The sequence below is a fragment of the Pelobates fuscus genome, chromosome 6, assembly GCF_036172605.1.
Source record: "Pelobates fuscus isolate aPelFus1 chromosome 6, aPelFus1.pri, whole genome shotgun sequence".
Lineage (NCBI taxonomy): Eukaryota > Metazoa > Chordata > Amphibia > Anura > Pelobatidae > Pelobates > Pelobates fuscus.
Genome location: NC_086322.1, coordinates 210473289 through 210492044, shown reverse-complemented (window position 1 = coordinate 210492044; position 18756 = coordinate 210473289). Strand labels below are relative to the sequence as shown.

The 18756-nt window shown below is 42.2% G+C and overlaps 1 protein-coding gene across 1 annotated transcript in view; it reads left to right on the top strand.

The window, feature by feature from the left end:
* The first annotated feature begins 522 nt into the window (after positions 1–522).
* The window catches only part of CCNI (cyclin I), a 29902-nt gene continuing 11668 nt past the window's right edge, over positions 523–18756 (top strand). The window contains exons 1-2 of the mRNA XM_063458698.1: positions 523–846; positions 4941–5097. Coding sequence (XP_063314768.1) covers positions 4984–5097 — 114 coding nt within the window. The 5' untranslated portion in view covers positions 523–846; positions 4941–4983. The remainder of the gene's footprint in view (positions 847–4940; positions 5098–18756) is intronic.

Genomic DNA, 18756 nt, shown 5'->3' with positions numbered 1-18756 from the left:
ATAAGACCCTCTTGTACTTCTAGGAGATCAGCCTGTCTCCTTTCATGTACAGACCTATATGTGCAGATTATTCTTTTCATCTGATCTTTCCCACTCTAAAAAAAAACCCTGAAGATTTTTCTGTAATTAACAATTCCAACTTAATGTTTCTGTTATTAACCCCAGCACTCCCAGGGTTTAACCCCTTAAGGACCAAACTTCTGGAATCAAAGGGAATCATGACGTCACACATGTCATGTGTCCTTAAGGGGTTAAAACTTGGTTGTAGATTAATTTAATATTGCTATTAACACCTAATCTCTCAAAGAGTTAAAACCGGTCTGTCAGTTCCTATTATTGCTATTAACCCCATATGTTCCAAGAGTTAAACCTCATTCGTATATTACTTTTATTTTCTTTTTTAAAACAGAAACCAGTGTCTCAGTACACCCTCCTCCCTTTTTGCATACTGATGTAAGTACTGCCCCTTCTTGTCACTTTGTGTTGCTGAGATATATATCCTTCCTCCTTCTACCGGTCCTTCTTTCCTTCCCCACCCCCTTAGGAAATAAAGTAGTCCTCCCTTCCTCCTTCTGTCTTTTTTTTTCTCATTCTTCTGCTTTTTCACCCCATCAACCCTTTCCTCCCCCCCTCCCAAACAATCCCTATTACAGAACAACAAGGGAAAAACCCATCTAGGAGAAGGAGCAACCATGACCCCCTCCTGCTCACAGAAGCCAGGAGGACAAATCTAAATACATGGAGGACTTTATTTTATAAAAATATATTATTTTTTTATTTCATTTTTTTTTAATGGACCGGATGATTTCCAAATGCAACAATAAAACCTACAGCTTTGCAGGGGAGGTGAGCTTTAGTCTGAATTAATATATATTTTTTTATTAATGCTTGATATTTGTTATATAACTATTAATTTGGCTGTTAATGTAGAATTTCGGTTATAAAGCAAACGATCACTATCCTGTGACTGTATTCTATTGCTCGAATGTATGATTGTAAACTCTATTGTTCATAGTCTGAGAATCTTCGTGGCAAACCCTGTCTTAACAAATTTCACGCAGTAATGTTCTGCTGTCAGTTGGAGAGGGGGTTGTAAGGTGCAGAGAGTAAGCTCTTGGGCTCAGTGAATGACGAGTTCAGTGGTGCTTGCTTTGTGTAGCACTGTACCCTAGCTGAGCAAACATACAATGATGTCATCGTATTGTAAACTGCATTGATTCAATGAAATACCATCTTCCACACATCACCCCCCCCCCCCCCCTGATACCTCCCCCTTAAACATGCCTCAGTTGTATTCTTTTCATAATCAGTCTATATTATGGGCATTCTGTTTAACTGATTTATGCTGTGATCTGCAGAGATAAAATGTAGTTTATTCTATGTATCTGTGGATGGTTTGTGGTGTTGCACCATGGTAAACATTACATGGAGTTGTTGCAGTGCAGTGTTAATATATGCACAAGTGTTCGTGGTAAACACTGTGAGGTTCATTCACTAAATGGTGAGATGTAGTTAATGGAAAAATTAATTTGCTACAATTAAAAGCCAATAATAAACCCCCATACCCTACATTTTTTGATCTGTTGCCATGGTACAATGTTACTATCCAGCTGGCATGGGTTGAAATGGTTTGATCAAGTGTAAACACTGACTTATTATTTTTTGGTTTAGTTTTGTTTTTCTACACCGCAAAGCTTCACACATAGTATCAATATGCAAACTATTAATATGTTCTTAGTAGATTTCATACTAGATTGCTTCTCCCAAATCTTTTAGGGCTTGCTAGAAGGATACACGGATCATGGCATTGGCTTGCTTTATATAATAAACAAAGATATGCACTATAAGGGGAAAAGAAGTATATTTATTTTTAATGTTAGAATGTTCCTATGCTGTGGATTCGAAAAAATCTATATACAGTATATCTATTAAATTTACCTGTAATCCATCTCAGGGACCATCTCCTCGCAGTAGCTGCTCCTCCTCTTCTGAGATCATCATGACCAATGATCTTGGTCCAATCCATAAAGAAGTATTGCGGACGTACGGCACATGCACAGCTGTGCGTGATGACACCAAATGTGAAAACCTTTTGATTTTTGATGATCTTACTAAGGAGTTGTCGTTAACCCTGTTTGCCCTATCACCGGGGAACAGTGCCAGGTTACCCATGGTATCATAATCACTAATATTTGTAATTAGTTACACATGACGATTATGCACACCTTAACTGCTTTCTGGTAAAGCACAGACACACACCTGGCATGTGTTCTTAAAGGGACACTATAGTCACCAAAACAACTACAACTTAGAGACACTGTGGGCCAGATTAAGAGCCCAGTGGGCCTGGTGCTGACAATTATGATGGGGCCTAATTACAGAATCTTATCGACCAAAAACAGTAAACAGTCATACCTCTAAAGCGTCATGTATCTGAAGGAGGTGGTGTTGGAGGGAAACTCAAAGGATGCAGCTATAAGAAAACACATACTCTATGCCAGTGCTTCCCAAACCAGTCCTCGTGGAACCCCTACCAGTCCAGGATTTAGGGATCACTCTGTTGTGTCCAAGATGTTTTTTTTTTCTTTCTAAAAACACCTTGGATACAACTGGGTAATCCCTTATCCCTGAATCCTGGACTGGTAGGGGTTCCACGAAGACTGGGTTGGGAACCACTGCTCTATGCTAATCTCTCTATAATTTATATTTTCATCTTTAAAGTAAATCCATACCCCTAACAGCAGTGTCCAGTAAAGCAGGAAGTCAATGGGGACACTGGGAGAAATGGGGACACTGAGACATTTGGGGACAATAGGACACTAGGGACACAGACACGGGAACACAGACTGGGAGACATGGGGACACTGATACACTAGGGACACTGGCTGGAAGGCATGGAGACAAAGGCATGGAGACACTTGGGGACACTGGGAGACATGGGGGCACTTTTGGACATAGACATGGGGACACTGAGACATTTTGGGACACTGAGACATTTGGGGACACTGGGAGACATGGGGACACTGAGACACTGGCTGGGAGACATACGGACACTGGGAGAAACGGTTACACTGAGACACTGGCTGGGAGACATGTGGACACTGGGAGACATGGGGACACAGACATTTGGGGACACTGGGAGACATGGGGACACAGACATTTGGGGACACTGGGAGACATGGGGACACTAAGACACTAGTGACACTGAGAGACATGGGGACACAGACACTGGGAGACTAGGGGTCACTGGGAGACTAGGGAACACTGAGACACTAGGGACACTGGCTGGGAGACATGGGGTCACAAAGTCAGCCTCTAGTGGCTGTCTACAAGACAAGGAAGAAAGAGCGATAGTGCCTGGAATACAGCTTTGTCTTCTTGGCACTACAGTATCCCTTTTTAATGTAGTTGTTCTGGTGTCTATAGCCTGTCCCTGCAGGCATTTTCATTCCAGAGGACAGACAGTGTTTACATTACTTCCTAGGTGCAGTCAGATGGCCAATAGAAGTGCTTCCTGGGTCAGTGCTGCCCAGCGTGCAGCACTGACATTAAGTCTTCACACTCTGCATGGAGGTGCTGAACTTTGATTCAATGCATCTCTATGAGGAGATTCTGATTGGCCAGCGCAGTTTTTTGCTGCACTTGTGCTATAGCCTCCCAATGCTTTCCTGTGGGAAAGCATTGGATTGGCTGAGATATTCAATTCTGATGATCCCTGCCAAGGAGGTGGATTATGGGCAGAGCCAGTGCCAGCAAGATGGGGGGGAGGTAAGGTTATTTTTTGTAATTTTTTTTTAAGGGGGAACGGATGGGAATCAAGAATACACGTTTGTATACCTGGCCCAATAGCATTCCTTTAACCCTGTATGGTCACTAACGAGTACAAGCTAGCCGGAGCAACTTAGCGACAGGGTTGAAGCAAGACTTTTTGTTTCAATATGATGTATTGAGATTTAGCTGTGGTTTACATCTTTACATCAGGTCGAACGGTGATGTTAAATTTTCTGACTTAACGGCAGCTGGAAATGAATAGCAACAAGATTGTAAACTAATTGCTAAGTAGTGGTTAGTGGCTCCCATAGAAAATAATAGAAGTTGTTAGAGACCCTCTTTCAGTAATTGCAGCTGGTAACTCTGTGTCACTACTTGTTAAATTTTTCATTCGGGAGACCGCCTTTACTCGCTAACAGGCATGGTAATGACCGCACACATTCATTAATAAGTCGCAACAAGCTTTATAACAAAGGGTTGCAGTGAATTGAAACTGAACTGCAAAATATTTTTTTGTTTTTTAAATATGCTCCCACAAGCAATAGTAACAGCTTGGGGAAATTAGCTTAAATATTGGAATTTGGTTTTACGTTCACCACTCATCACTGTTTAGTGCAAAAAATTTTTTAAATGCGAAGACATTATGACTTATTATGTGCTGTAAATCCAGAGATTACACCTTTAAAGCACAGTAATGAGGCACTCTCCTGTGAGTCAGGCATTCTGTTAAAATCTTCAAACTTTAATTATTTTAAAAAGCACAAAGTAAAGTAGTAAATTAACACAAGAATAGGTGAAGGTAAAACTACCTGTTTGTGGCTAAATTTGGTACAGGGTGCTCTCTGCCCTATAAACTTTCGAATAATGCAAGTTATGGTACTTGGAGTGCCTTTTGAGAAGCAGTTTAAGATAATGCACACGTCTCCTTGTATGACCTTGTGAATGAATATCTGTGTTGTTACTGCAGTCTAGGTCAAGTGCTGATATAATTAGGGGTCACATGGAAGAGTGTTGCTAATCTCATGGTTTACATTGATTTCGTAATAAGCCCAAAAGTTTGTTCTTGCCCAAATAGATGACATTATTATTATTATTATTATTATTAATAATAAGTTACTTAAGAACATATGTAAAGTTAATTAAGTACTTTTTGTATGTTTTGTTTGCAGGTAGCTGTATCCTGTTGGGTGGCAGGCATATCCAAGGGGTACCATGAAATACCCAGGGCCCCTGGAGAGCCAGAGACTGTCCTTTCTTTTAGAAAGGGCAGTCTCTAGGGAAGCCCAGATGTGGAAGGTGTATGTTCACAAGACCTCGCCCAATCAGGTAATTTCCCTTGCACATCTTGCATTTTTATAATGTTCACAATTTATAGCTGTGGATTACAAGATGTATACACCATAGCTAAACGGTAATTTTATTTTACAGGTTTTTATGATGTGCTGCATTTTTGTTGTACAAAACTATTTATTCTAATCTCTGTGAGATCCTGTTTTTGACCTGTACGCCTATTATTCTTATACTTAGAGACAAAAGTCTTACCTACGTTGGTGGCGACTTCCTGCCTGTGTCGCACCTTATTAAACTTTCATTGAAGTTCAAGATACTGCGTTTTGCTATCTCCATAGTTCAACACATTTTATATAAGAATATACGATTTATTTAAGAATATTTTATAATTTAAAAAAAGTTTTATTCACTAAAGCATTAATTGTAAAAAAAAAATGTCAAGGAAATTGCATTTATCACGCAATATTTGCCAATCTACAAAATAACTGTTGGAGAGTTTCCCTGATCTGTTTTTCTTTTCCTTAAATGAATGTAGTTCCCTTGTCAGTTCTACACCCCAAGTGATTTCAGTCTTTTACAGGTAATATAATGTGGTCAGTGTAGTGGCGTAAATTAATCAGGAGCAGCAGACCAAAGACTTCAATGTCTCATTAACAAGGCTTCTTTGAGAGGCATAGTTAGCCCCTTGCGCTTCAAAACGGAGAGCAATAATAGATAATTATGTCCTTGGTGCCGTAGTCTCCTCCAGATTTCTTAATTAAATTCTCTTACATTTGGAAACGTCACATTTGGAAAAATGCCACTTTGGAATAGTACCTTGAATGTCTCCTGTGTGACTATCACAGTTAAAGAGACAATCCAGAGTGAATCTCACCACAGTTTAATGCAGTAATAGATATGAATAGGTATTTAGACAGACTGTAATTGCTAAAAATATTTATTTATATACATAATACTTTCACACACAGTTGCACTTCCACAGCAACCAGGATGTGGCTGAAATGATTCTGCCAATCACATCTCCCACTTGTTCAAATTAGGAGCACTGCACGTGAACACTAAATCCAAATATAAATCAATGAAACACTCTGTAAGTACAGTACATCTACAAGTATTTGCATTGTCAAACATATTATGCCAGATACACCATTTGGTATGAACGAATTGGCATTTGATACTGTGCATGTACAAGTGATTTTCATCAATTCCGGTGTAGAAAAACAGCATATGTGCAGAAGGATTCATGGAATCTTTCGTGGTTTTTAAAGTCTGACCTCCTATTGGTATTGGCAGATGGATAGGTTGAATGACTTACCATTCAATAAGCAGAATAAAGTTTAAGCCAGCAAATTGGCACGTTTTTATATCCTCCGTTCACCAAATCATTTGATACCTTTTAGAAAGCAATTAGGATAATGGGGTTACAAGAGACAGGTCGGGCTCCGTTTAGAAAACCATTTTTTTTTTTATTGTTTTGTGTCAGATATCAATTACTGCTACATGAGAGGATCAATCTTGGTAATGCATTCTTATTTCAAAGAAAAAATTTTTTTTAAAGGAACACTCAAATGCCTAAAGCACTTTAGCTTGCTGAAGTGCTTTATTTGTGAAGTCCTTTTTTTTTTTTTTGTAAATCTTTATTTTCAGTACAAAATGTACGAGTTTCACAAACTTGTGCCGTAGAGGCTATGTTAAGTTAGTAACACTGTAGTCAAGTTACGAGAAAGAAAAAAAAACTTTAGCAAGGTACATTAAACACATTTTTAGTTATAGCAGGACTGTCGGGTTGTATCGGCATGTGATCGTATGGTAATAAAAGTGGGTATGTCGCTCTACAGTCAGTAGCACCACTAGCGTAACCTGTTAGTGTTGGTTGGTAGTGGATGTTGGGTCTATTAACTTCTAAAGACTTCGACTTCTATCTGGAGGGACACTGAGGGAATATACCCTATGAGTGGCTAGGCTAATTGCGTATGTCCATGGCTTAATTGTGTAGGTGTTACGCTGTGTGGTGCCTCGCTAGGCTAGGTCTAATAGTGAGTGGTCTAGTTGCACAGTACACGTCCGTTCATGAGTAGTGTCAGCTAGTGCGAGTCTATAGATGTCAATGTTGGGCCATGTAGTGGTGGTCCGCCTGTGCCGTCCAGCAGAGTCCCTGCATGTATGTGTCGTTTGTATGTGCCGATCCATTTAGGTCTTGTGTGGGCTCTGTTGCAAGCAGTTCCCCTGTGACCCTGGGGTTGGGGGGGGGGAGGGAAGAGGTGTTATAGTAAAAGAGTCCCGGAGTGTGTTTAACCGCGTGGCGGTTGGTGATAGGACAGTTCGTCTTGGGCGTTAGGGCCAACTGTTGAACTAGAAATGTCCCATTGTCCCCGGCCGGGGTAGGTAGGAGTTGATGTTGATTCAGGTCGTATCGTCGCGTGGTCCCCTGGGGTCTGATGCCCCTCCGCTTCTCGCTGTCCTCTGTCCGAGGCTGGGGGTGGTGGTCAAGCCTTGGGTCTGTAGTCCCAGAGTCGTTAGCAGTGCCGGTCCCTCAGTGGGGTCTGATATTTTATAATGTGTCCCTTCTTTAGTTATCCACAGGGTCTTTGGCGTCGCCCACCTGTAGTTAATGCCTGCTTCCTGGAGGGAGGTTGTGATTGGTCTCATCGCTTTACGCCATATGAGTGTTTCTCTGCTTAAGTCCTGAAATAGGGAGAGTTGACAGTTCTCGAACTTGTAGGGGGTCCGTCCCCGAAATGCCGCCATTAGTCCCATTTTATCAGTCATGGTACAACAGCGTAGGATGAGGTCTCGTGGCGCTGACGTGGGAGCACGGGGCGATTTTGCTATTCTGTATACGCCATCAAAGACAAACTGCTTGGCCCCCTTGTGAGGTAGGACTGTCGCCACAAGGCGCCTGACGAAATGGGGCAGCTCTTCTAGTTGTATGTTCTCTGGGACTCCCCTTATTTTTACATTTTTTCTCCTGCCTCTGTCGTCCAGTATATTTAGTTGCCTGGCCATTGAGGCTTGTGTTGATTGTAGATTCAGCACTGTTTCCCTCAGGGTGTGAAAGTCCTGTTTCAGGTCTGTCAGGCCTGTTTCAGTTGCCTGTGTGCGGGCTGTCACTGAGTGTACTTCCGTGGTGAGTGCTGCTAGATCAGCCTCCCACATTCGTTTCAGGTTATTTTGCAGGCCGGTGAGCATTTCCTGTATGTCATTTTTAGAGGCAGGTGAGTGGCCCCCTGTCGTCGGTAGTGCTATCGGGGAGTGAGTGTTGGAGGGGAGCATATCAGTGTGGTCCCCTGCCCTTAATGTTGCCTCCGGAGGATGGGCATTGGAGGGGGTAATGTCCGCGTGGGCTCCCTCCGTTGAGGAGGCAGGTGATGGCTCGCGGGGCGCCGGAGTCATTGGGGAAGAGGAGGATTGCAGCATGAGGCTGATATCTCGCTGCATTTTCGGGTTGAGAGGAGGTTGCTTTTGCGACCTTCGCCCCATTTCACTTGCCTCTGTTTGTCCGTGGCAGTCCGGCGTGTATCGCGGATCGTATCCCCAGGCGAGCTCTGCCGGTTGTCCGCACTCGAGGTAGGCCTTGGTGCCTCGTTTTCGGGGTTTTCTGCCCGGGGTGGAAAAGAAGGGCATCTGTGTGTTCAGCAGGTTACGCTGGAGCTGCCTCGCTTGTCAGGGGCCGTGTATCTCGCAGGATGCTTTGCATTTTTAGCCGATTAGAATGTTTTTTCTCCGGAGCTCTGAGAGATGGCGTCCTCCGTGAAGTCCTTTTTTTGACATTTTTTTTTCCATTTTGCAAAAAGTGACAATTTCAATACAAATTAGCACTTTTATGAATTAACTTTGTCACATCCCCTAGCTGTCAATCAGACAGGACTTTCCCTGGTGAATCTCCTGTAAGCTGGAACAGCAGACAGAGAAGCAAGCCTTCTTCCCTTAAATCTCCTGCAAGCTGGAGCAGCAGACACAGGAGCAAATCTTCTTTCCCTCCAATAACAGGATGACACACAGTTCTGGAGTGTAAGCACGAACAGACTGAGCTTTATCGCTTCTTTTATACACATTTCTCCACAAGGTTACCACCCACATGGACCTTGCGGAAGAGCCAATCAACAACGTACAGTACAGTCAGACACTCTCAGCTAATACACACAAACCCTCAGGAAAATATACAGTGTTACACAATATTCAAAACTTCCAAGCCATACATGCAATTTCCATAAAAGTTACATATTCCGAACCAGCACAATCCGTATACAAACATATAAAAAAAAATCATACAATTTGGTCCAGTGGTTCAAAAGATGGGTGGAAGTCCTATTTGACCGACTGCAAGCATGGCTTTCCTGCCCAAAACAGTTCCACAGATTTAGGCTGTGCAGTCGGTCTATCTTCTCCTGGAGGTAATTGGCTTAAGTGGGTGTGGTAACTTAATTATCTCCAGGTATATCTCAATTTACAACAACAGTAAAATACATAATTCCTATTATACTGAACAGAACCCCCACATTCAACCTATCCCCAGATAGCTTGGATATGAGCACTCAATATATCTGAACAGCGCTCAGATCCCACGAACAGAATAAAATCACCACGGGGTTACGGTTTAGCAAGGGCTGATGAGAGATTGAGGAGGGACAAAGCAGCCAGTTTAAACTGGTCTGGCATTGTCCCTGGGACAACGCCCTGCTGGAGAAACAATAGACCGGAAAAAGGGGGAGGGCAAGAGGCACATTTTATCATGGAATTAAAGGGGCAGAAAAAGTGTGTTACAATCCAATATGCCCAAATAACGTTTACAAAGGGCAATACCCCCAGGGGCCATAGTCCTGGGGTAAAAGGCTGGCAAACAGGCCTCTCCAAAAACCAGTGGCGAGGTCACTTTCGCCACACTATCTCAGCTGACAAATGTTACATCAATTACAGCCAGAAACAGAGGAGAGACTTCTAGGCCGGAGAACGGTACCGCAATTTACCAGTGATGCTTTCAATGTTGTAGAAACTAATATGTATGTACAGTGTAAGGGAAGCTGACAGCCATAGACACTTCCACTTGTGCATCTATTTGACACCTTCTGAACACAGATTATAATAGACAAAATATTTGGTAGAAAGCTATGTTGTGGAAAATGCATTGCTAATAGGGTTTTTAAATCCTTTTCACTGCAAACTCAATCCGTTATATATAATCATCTTGTATACTTATAAATTCTTGATATTTTTTCCATTCCTTTTTAAAATGGAAACTCGTTTGAGCAGGGTCATCAGCGCCTGTTCCTGTAAGTCCAACTGGTCTTGTTGCAGCCATTTGTTAGTCCACCTATTGTATTGCGCTCTGGAATTTGTTGGCTCTTTATAAATATGTGCCGAATACAGAATTTGGTTATTTTTTATTAGGCTTCTACACCTATCAAGGGACCGGTTAAGGTAAACAGAACTCACTTTCCGTGGCCACCAGACCCCCCCAGCGGCTATGTCACGGTAAAATTCTGCAAAGTGCCCAGACAGTGACAATACTGCTTTAAGAAATTTGAACTCCTTGTTCATACCATAGTACCTTTCTACTAAGAGTCCAACATGCTGTAAGAGTGGCGCTTTTTTTTTTAATGTAGTTCCTGCATTGTTTAAAGATCTACCAACAATTGGAAGTTTGAACATACTTAGAAATTTAGTTAGGAAGTAAAAAAAAAAAAAAAAAAAACCTCTGAAAGCCTTTCAGGTATGCTCACTGATTAAGAATCCTCTTGCCTCTCCCTTGGTAAAGTAGGTACTTTCCTTTCAGTTGACCAATGCAGCAGTTTTTTAAGTATTCTTTATCATACAGCGCTATAGAAATTGCTGGCGCTATAGAAATAATAATATATTTACAACTTCCTGTTTTTTGGTATTTTAAGTGTTCAATTTCAGTTCATCTAACTGCTTCAGTTGTTTTATTTGATTTTTTCTTTATTTAATTATTTTTCATTTTTTTGTTTAGATATTCTATTCATGTTCTGCATTGATTTTTAAAAATGTTGTATGGATATTTTAAATCGTTGGCATTTCTTTTTTTTTTCAAATCATTTTTTTTTTTTTTTTTTTTGAATCTGCTGAGAGATACATGTCTATACAAAGGCAATATAAATGTTGACAATCCTCAGTTATGTTTTATTATATTTCAGTCTTCACTTGTCTACATGTAAATTGGTTCACAATCAAACCTGTTAGCCACAGTGTATTAAAATCCGTTGAGCTTTAATGAATAACAGTAAGCATTAGTGATGCCACCCGAAGCTACCGCTTGGCTTTCTATATAAACTAATAATGGTCAATATTTGCATAGTTATCTCAGTCTTACTTAGTCATCAGATGACAGTGGGAGCAGAGATACCTGCCAGCATTATGTTAATCATGGTTGGCACAAGTGTGTACTCTTGTTCCAGTAGTTAAAACTAATTATTTCTATTTAACCCTTTACCGACGAAGGGCGTGCTATGCTGTCCTACAAAAAGAGAGATTTAACACCGTAGTGCTGCATAGCGAGCCTTAATGATCGGCCAACCCTATGGCCCGGGTACTTACCCTCACAGCAACCAAGACAATCTTTCTGCAGCCAATCCTGCCCATCCGCTTCATGTGATAGCGATGACACCACACATGACGCGGATCTGCGAGATTGACAGAATGCCTGCAATTGGACTGCATGCTGCAGAGGCTCCCACACTACTTGCAGGGTTTTGCGGCTTACCCCCGATCACTGAGCCTCCACAAGCACCACCGTGTACTACCCAGCTTGCGAGTGCACCGGGGAATAAAACAAGCCCTCAAACTTACTCCTACTCACCTGGGAGCACCGTTGCGGCCTGCTGGTGTTGAAGCTGGGCAGAGGTGGCTGCTGTCGTCGCTGGGATATCCCAGTCCCCACTGGACTGCCAGAGGCATGGCACAAGCAGTCCCTATTGCCTGCATAGGGGGCAAATTGCTCATGAGAATCAAAGATGGCAGCTGTCATATTCCCAAGTGGAACATACCTCTGCCTCACTATGACCCCTTGGAATCTATCCTGCAGAGGCTGCACGTGATATTCCAGGACTTCTGGCTAAAGCTACAAACTCATGCACAAGCTACCCAACCTGGGAAAACTAAGGTAACCAAGGGGGGAGAGCTGCCTGAACAGAGGGAGAACCCTCCAGGCATTCCCACCACAAAAGTGCCACAACACTCTACAGTCCGCCCACCGAGGCGTAGCCTCCAGTCATCTACCACTCAAACGGAGGATCGCCTGCCCGCTCTAAAAGGCGCCTAACATCTCGACTCTCAGCCCACCCCAATAAGGGGAAGGACTTGATCCCAAGGGGCTCCCAAGTCCGTGGACTAGCGATGCTAGCCCTCACACAGGCCTGGGGTTGGAAGACAGTCCTGACCTGCCATGAACTGGCGGAACTCCTTGCTTTGACGCCACTTTTACTCTACACTACAGCGGGATTCATCAGCCTTCCTGCATTGGGTATCAGATGATGGGGACTTTTACCCGTACCCAGTACCACCGTTGACACCCTATTGGTTCTATTGTTCTTGTGGTGCGGCGCCATTCAGAAGTACTTGGTTCCAGTGGTTTAAAACTTGCCACATAGGCCAGCATATCTATTCCTGAAAGTAATTCATTCAGTCACGTATTCTTGCTTATAGATTCCTCCTGTGTTGTGTTGTTTGTTTTGATTCTTTAAAAAAATAAAGTACAGTATACATTGACTTCTTATCTTTCACGTGTAAAATATGTCATGTCATACATCAGTAATGTTTTATGTAATTAACTCTGCACTTCAAAAAAATACAGATTTGGAATGAGGAAAAAGTAAATATTATCAAAATATACTTGGAATGAAATTGATATAATTCTATGCCCATCTTTATGTATGTATTATTTTGACATAATTATGTGATTTGAATATTTCTATACTAAGGGACTTGCCTGACAACCCACACTCTAGAGAAAATGCAATATTCAAGCCCCATATTTGACCGTGTAACTTAAAAAAATCCCTATAAAATCTGTAGGTGGGGATGCTGTTGTACTTGTGGGACATTGCATTAAACAAATAAATAATTGTGTTTTTTATTTTTTTGCAGTAAAAGCTAACAATGTTATTACATTTAGAGTTGTGCAGAAATCTGGGGGCCACAGGTTAGACAGCCCTGCCTTAAATAATATTTAAGTTCTTCCACTTGTTTTTTTTTTTTATTTATGTTGTTATTTTATTCATATATAAAAAAAAAATTCTATAAACATATTAGAAAATTAAATGAAAGCCCCTTTTCTCCTGAACAAAATGATCTATAATAAGTGTTGGTGAAATTAATATAAAAGCAGTAAATTTATGGTTGAACAAACCTGTAACTTAAATGCTAGGCTTTGTTTTGGTCAGAACTTGTACAATTGCCTCCGTTCTAAAGGGGTTAAAAAGTAAATAACATTCCTTTAAAACATGGAAGACTTGGGTACCATGTAAATAAAGGGTAAAACAGCAGTTTTATGTATAGATTGTTGTTCTGGAATACTTGGCAAACAAATTGCTAAGTGTAAGTTTACATATTATGTATATAAACTGCTTTAGAGATTAACATTTAGTGAGTGTGTGCGAAATATTGGCATTGAAGCAGAAATACAATTTTGTCAGAAAACTATAAACATGACAAAATGCCATTCTCGTCGTAAAAATACCAACAACATATTATGATAATGTCTATACTTTGACATAACGCTCACAGACATTATATCAAGTTACACCATGTTTCTATGTTTCAGGCTGCAGCCAAACTGAAAACATACCGTAGCTAACTTGGAGATCAAAATGGCCGAACTGGAAACATTCTCCAACTTGAGATTCCCTTTAAATTCTCAATTTAGTGAATGATCCTGTCAGAGCTGCTAGAATACAGCCGAAAGCTTTGACTTACAAATGTTGCTTTAGAATGTAGAAGGAGTAATAGAGCTGCTATTTATAGTCCCTCTGCAGAGATGCGGATGGAAATAGGTAAACCATAGCAAAAAAGGTGACTCTCCTCTCCATTGGCTAATGTAATTTTGCAATGCTTTGCAGTTAGCATTTATATACTTGTTGGATGGAAAGAGGTGAACAAGTTAAAATTTTAAAGTGTCTCTTAGTCAACTTCTTTAAGAAGTTTGCAGGTATGTATATTGGTATAGAATATTAAGATTTCTTGCCTTTATGTATGTATATAATAGATTTGTCCTAGAGGCATGCTTTGTGCTGTAGTGAATTTTGAATTCCTGGATTCCTTTTAATTGGCTTCTGCAGTACATGCCAGTACAACACAATTGAAAAGTAGACTTTGTAATTCCAGAATTGTAAAATGAACAATAGTTTAACTGTCAGACAAAGAATGATATAACATGTTTGTTATAAGAAAGCGGCAAGAAAAGCATGCCTAATCTTGTTTCCTACCTGTCACGTTGTGATTAAAAAATGGAAACTGTTATATTTTTGCATAAAATAATAAATGTATTTAATTTGGTGACTTTTCTGTAATTAATGGACAATGTGAAGGAGGTATCAATTAAGATTGTCATTTACCGGATTAGAACACTAAACCCTATTAAAATGACACTATAGTCACTAGAACAACGACAGCTTAATGTAGTTTTTCTGGTATGTATAATGTGTTGCAGCAGGCTTTTTAATGTAAACACTGCCTTTTCAGAGAAATGGCAGTGTTTCCTGCCTAGGAACACCTCTAGTGACAGTCACTCAGATGGTTACTAGAGGTGCTTCATAGTGTGCAGCACGAACGTTCAGTGCCTCCATGCAAAGCGTGGAAACGCTGAACGTTCCCCATAGATGCATTGATTCAATGCATCTCTATACTGAGATGCTGACTGGCACAGCGTGGTGTTTTGCCTCGCATGTGCAATAGCCTCCCAATACATTCATATGGAAAAGCATTGAATGGTCTGAAATCATCAAGTCTGTTGATCTCAGCCAAGGAGGCAGGGCAGCCACAATGAGACCTGCGTGGTGTTGGAATGAAGATGAGTAAACTCATCTTTTACTCCTCTAACAGGTCAGCTGGACACTTGCTTTTTCAATACATGTTTGTATTCCTGATACTTAAGTGTTCCTTTAAGTAATTCTTTAAATGCAGGAGTTATTTTACATTGTCTATCTTTTTGTGTATCCTTGTGTCCTAGTTTGAATATTTATAAGGTTCTAGGTTACTTCTTCCCTGATAGTTTTATTTATTTATTTATTTATTTAATTTTTTAAAATTATTTAATTTGTTTTATTTTCTTATTTCTCATAACTCACTTTGGCCTTGATTTTGTAATAATATTGGATAAGCTTTTTAAACTATTTCATAGTTGACTATTTTTTGAAAAATATTTTAATAATTTTGCTACTTTTTAAATAAGGATACATTTTATATATGATATATTTCTTGATATTCTGATATATATACGTATATATATTTTTTTCCAATTTGACAATTTTTATTTTATTGGGGGTACAGAAAGGAAAAGGGGATAGGTGAAATTGCAGATAAGCCAGTGTATATCACATCTGTACATAGCGTTGTATAGCATAGTTTAAACATCACATGTGCAATCGCCTTTCTGTAACGTTAGGTGATCAACCTCGGTGTAATGTTGTTGAATCAGAGTGTGGGCGGAACGCAGGTGCCTGGTGTTGGGGCACAAGGCGGGGTGTCCTATGAAGGAATTAGGGTCGCTCGCATTTGTGCCCTTCCCCTCAACCCCTTTGCTCCTGTCCTGTCCCTAGTTTATTGCCACCTCTTTAGGCCTTTGTCCCGGAGGTCATACAGTACTATGTTTTATTGGGGAGTTATTGTTCCCTCTTTCCCACCATGTGATATTCCTCGTTGCGCTCCCATGTAGATGGATCATAACCCTTCCTTTTGTGGCTATCTACCGTGTGGGGTGGGGGGAGTAACTGGGTCTAACAATGTAACTAGTATGTCTTCACTGGGATGTCTCAACCTGCTCAATCGTCTTCGATCTGTCTCTTTTGGCTACTGTAGGGAATTATCTAGGGGCCCGTCCCTCTACATAAGCTGTCCAAAGTTATTTTGCTGTGGTGCTCCCTGTACCCACTTTCAGTTGGTGCCACACTATTGTCTCATAGTCCAGTGTTGTGGAAACAACATGTGGTTACTTCCGCTATGGAGGGAATCGTTGGGGTTTTCCACTGACGTGCTAATAACGTGGAGGCCGAGGAGAGGATGTTGAATGTTAGTTTAGATATACACCGTGGCATGTTAGGAGGTAAAAGTTTGAGTAAAAAGCAGGGCCGGATTAACATAGGGGCTGATGGAGCTGCAGCTCCAGACCCACGCCCATGGAATAGGCCCATTTAAAAAAATGTTTTTTTACACACTACTCTTAGGTTTGCCACCTGACTGGTATTTTACTGGCACAGCCGGTATTTGAGGCTGTCTGGCCGTGCCGGTATTTCAGTAATACCAGCAATACAAATGCAGGTATTTTTCTCAGAATAAATGGAGATTACTCTGCAATACCAGCACCGGCCAGTAGGGGTCACTGTGTGTGGAGAGAGGCAGGTATAGGAAGTTACAGAATATCCCTGCGCCTCTCTACTACTCACTGATCCATGAGGGAGCAGCAACACAGCACAGAGTCCAGACAACAGCTCTATAGTAAGTGAGGGATGGGGGGGGGAAAGATAGTAGGGACACTTGGGGACACTGAGACACTTGGGGACACTGAGAGACACTTGGGGACACTGAGAGACACTTGGGGACACTGAGAGACACTTGGGGACACTGAGACACATATGGGGACACTGAGAGACATATGGGGACACTGAGAGACATATGGGGACACAGAGACATATGGGGACACAGAGACATATGGGGACACAGAGAGACATATGGGGACACTGAGAGACATATGGGGACACTGAGAGACATATGGGGACACTGAGAGACATACGGGGACACTCAGACACTAGGGGACACAGACACTAGGGGACACAGACACTACGGGATATGGGGAAACAGACACTGGGAGACCTGGGAACACTGACACTTGGGGACACTGGAAAACATGGGGACACTGAGACACATGGGGATGCTGAGACACATGGGGATGCTGAGACACATGGGGATGCTGAGACACATGGGGACGCTGTGAGACATAGGGACATTGGGAGACACTGAGACATTGGGACACAGACACTATGTCCCCATTTCTCCCAGTGTCCCCATGTCCCCCAGCCAGTGTCCCTAGTGTCTGTCTCCCCAAGTCTCCCAGTGTCTGTGTCCCATGTCTCTCAGTGTGCCTAGAGTCCCCATGTGTCCCTATATGTCCCAGTGTCCCCATGTCTATGTCCACAACTGTCCCCATGTCTCCCAGTGTCCCCAAGTGTCTGTCTCCCAGTCAGTGTCCCCTAGTCTCCCAGTGTCTGTGTCCCCATGTCTCTGTGTCCCTAGTGTCTTAGTGTCCCCAAATGTTTCAGTGTCCCCATGTCTCTGCTTCCCCAAGTGTCTGTCTCCCAGCCAGTGTCCCCTAGTCTCCCAGTGTCTGTGTCCCTAGTGTCTTAGTGTCCCCAAATGTTGCAGTGTCCCCATGTCTCCCAGTGTCTGTTTCTAGTGTCTCAGTGTGCCTAGTGTCCCTATATGTCCCAGTGTCCCCATGTATATGTCCACAACTGTCCCCATGTCTCCCAGTGTCCCAAGTGTCTGTCTCCCAGCCAGTGTCCCCTAGTCTCCCAGTGTCTGTGTCCCCATGTCTCTGTGTCCCTAGTGTCTTAGTGTCCCCAAATGTTTCAGTGTCCCCATGTCTCTGTGTCCCCATGTATATGTCCACAACTGTCCCCATGTCTCCCAGTGTCCCAAGTGTCTGTCTCCCAGCCAGTGTCCCCTAGTCTCCCAGTGTCTGTGTTCCCATGTCTCTGTGTCCCTAATGTCTTAGTGTCCCCAAATGTTGCAGTGTCCCCATGTCTCCCAGTGTCTGTGTTTCTAGTGTCTCAGTGTGCCTAGTGTCCCCATGTCTCCCAGTGTCCCTATATGTCCCAGTCTCCCCATGTATATGTCCACAACTGTCCCCATGTCTCCCAGTGTCCCCAAGTGTCTGGCTCCCAGCCAGTGTCCCCTAGTCTCCCAGTGTCTGTGTTCCCATGTCTCTGTGTCCCTAGTGTCTTAGTGTCCCCAAATGTTTCAGTTCTTGCCTCCCTAAGTATAGTAAAATATAACTTGTATTCAAGTCTGCAGCTGCTGGCTCTGCCTCTGAACTGACTGTCTGCTGACATCATCAGAAGTGGTGGTCTGAGCAAATTACAATACTTCCCCATAGGATTGGCTGAGACTGTCAACTAGGCAGATCAGGGGCAGAGCCAGCACAAGTCCAACATAGCCCTGGCCAATCAGCATCTCCTCATAAAGATAAATTGAATTAATGCATCTCTATGAGGAAAGTTCAGTGTCTGCATGCAGAGGGTGGAGACACTGAATGGCAGTGCTGCACACTAGGCAGTACTGCACCAGGAAGCACCTCTAGCAGCCATCTAAGGAGTGGCCAGTGGAGTTATTTTCTCTGAAAAGACAGTGTTTACTGCAAAAGGCCTGAATAGACTGATTATACTTACCAGAACAAATACAATAAGCTGTAGTTGTTCTGGTGACTATAGTGACTATAGTGTCCCTTTAAGTTTGGAAGCTTAAGAGGGA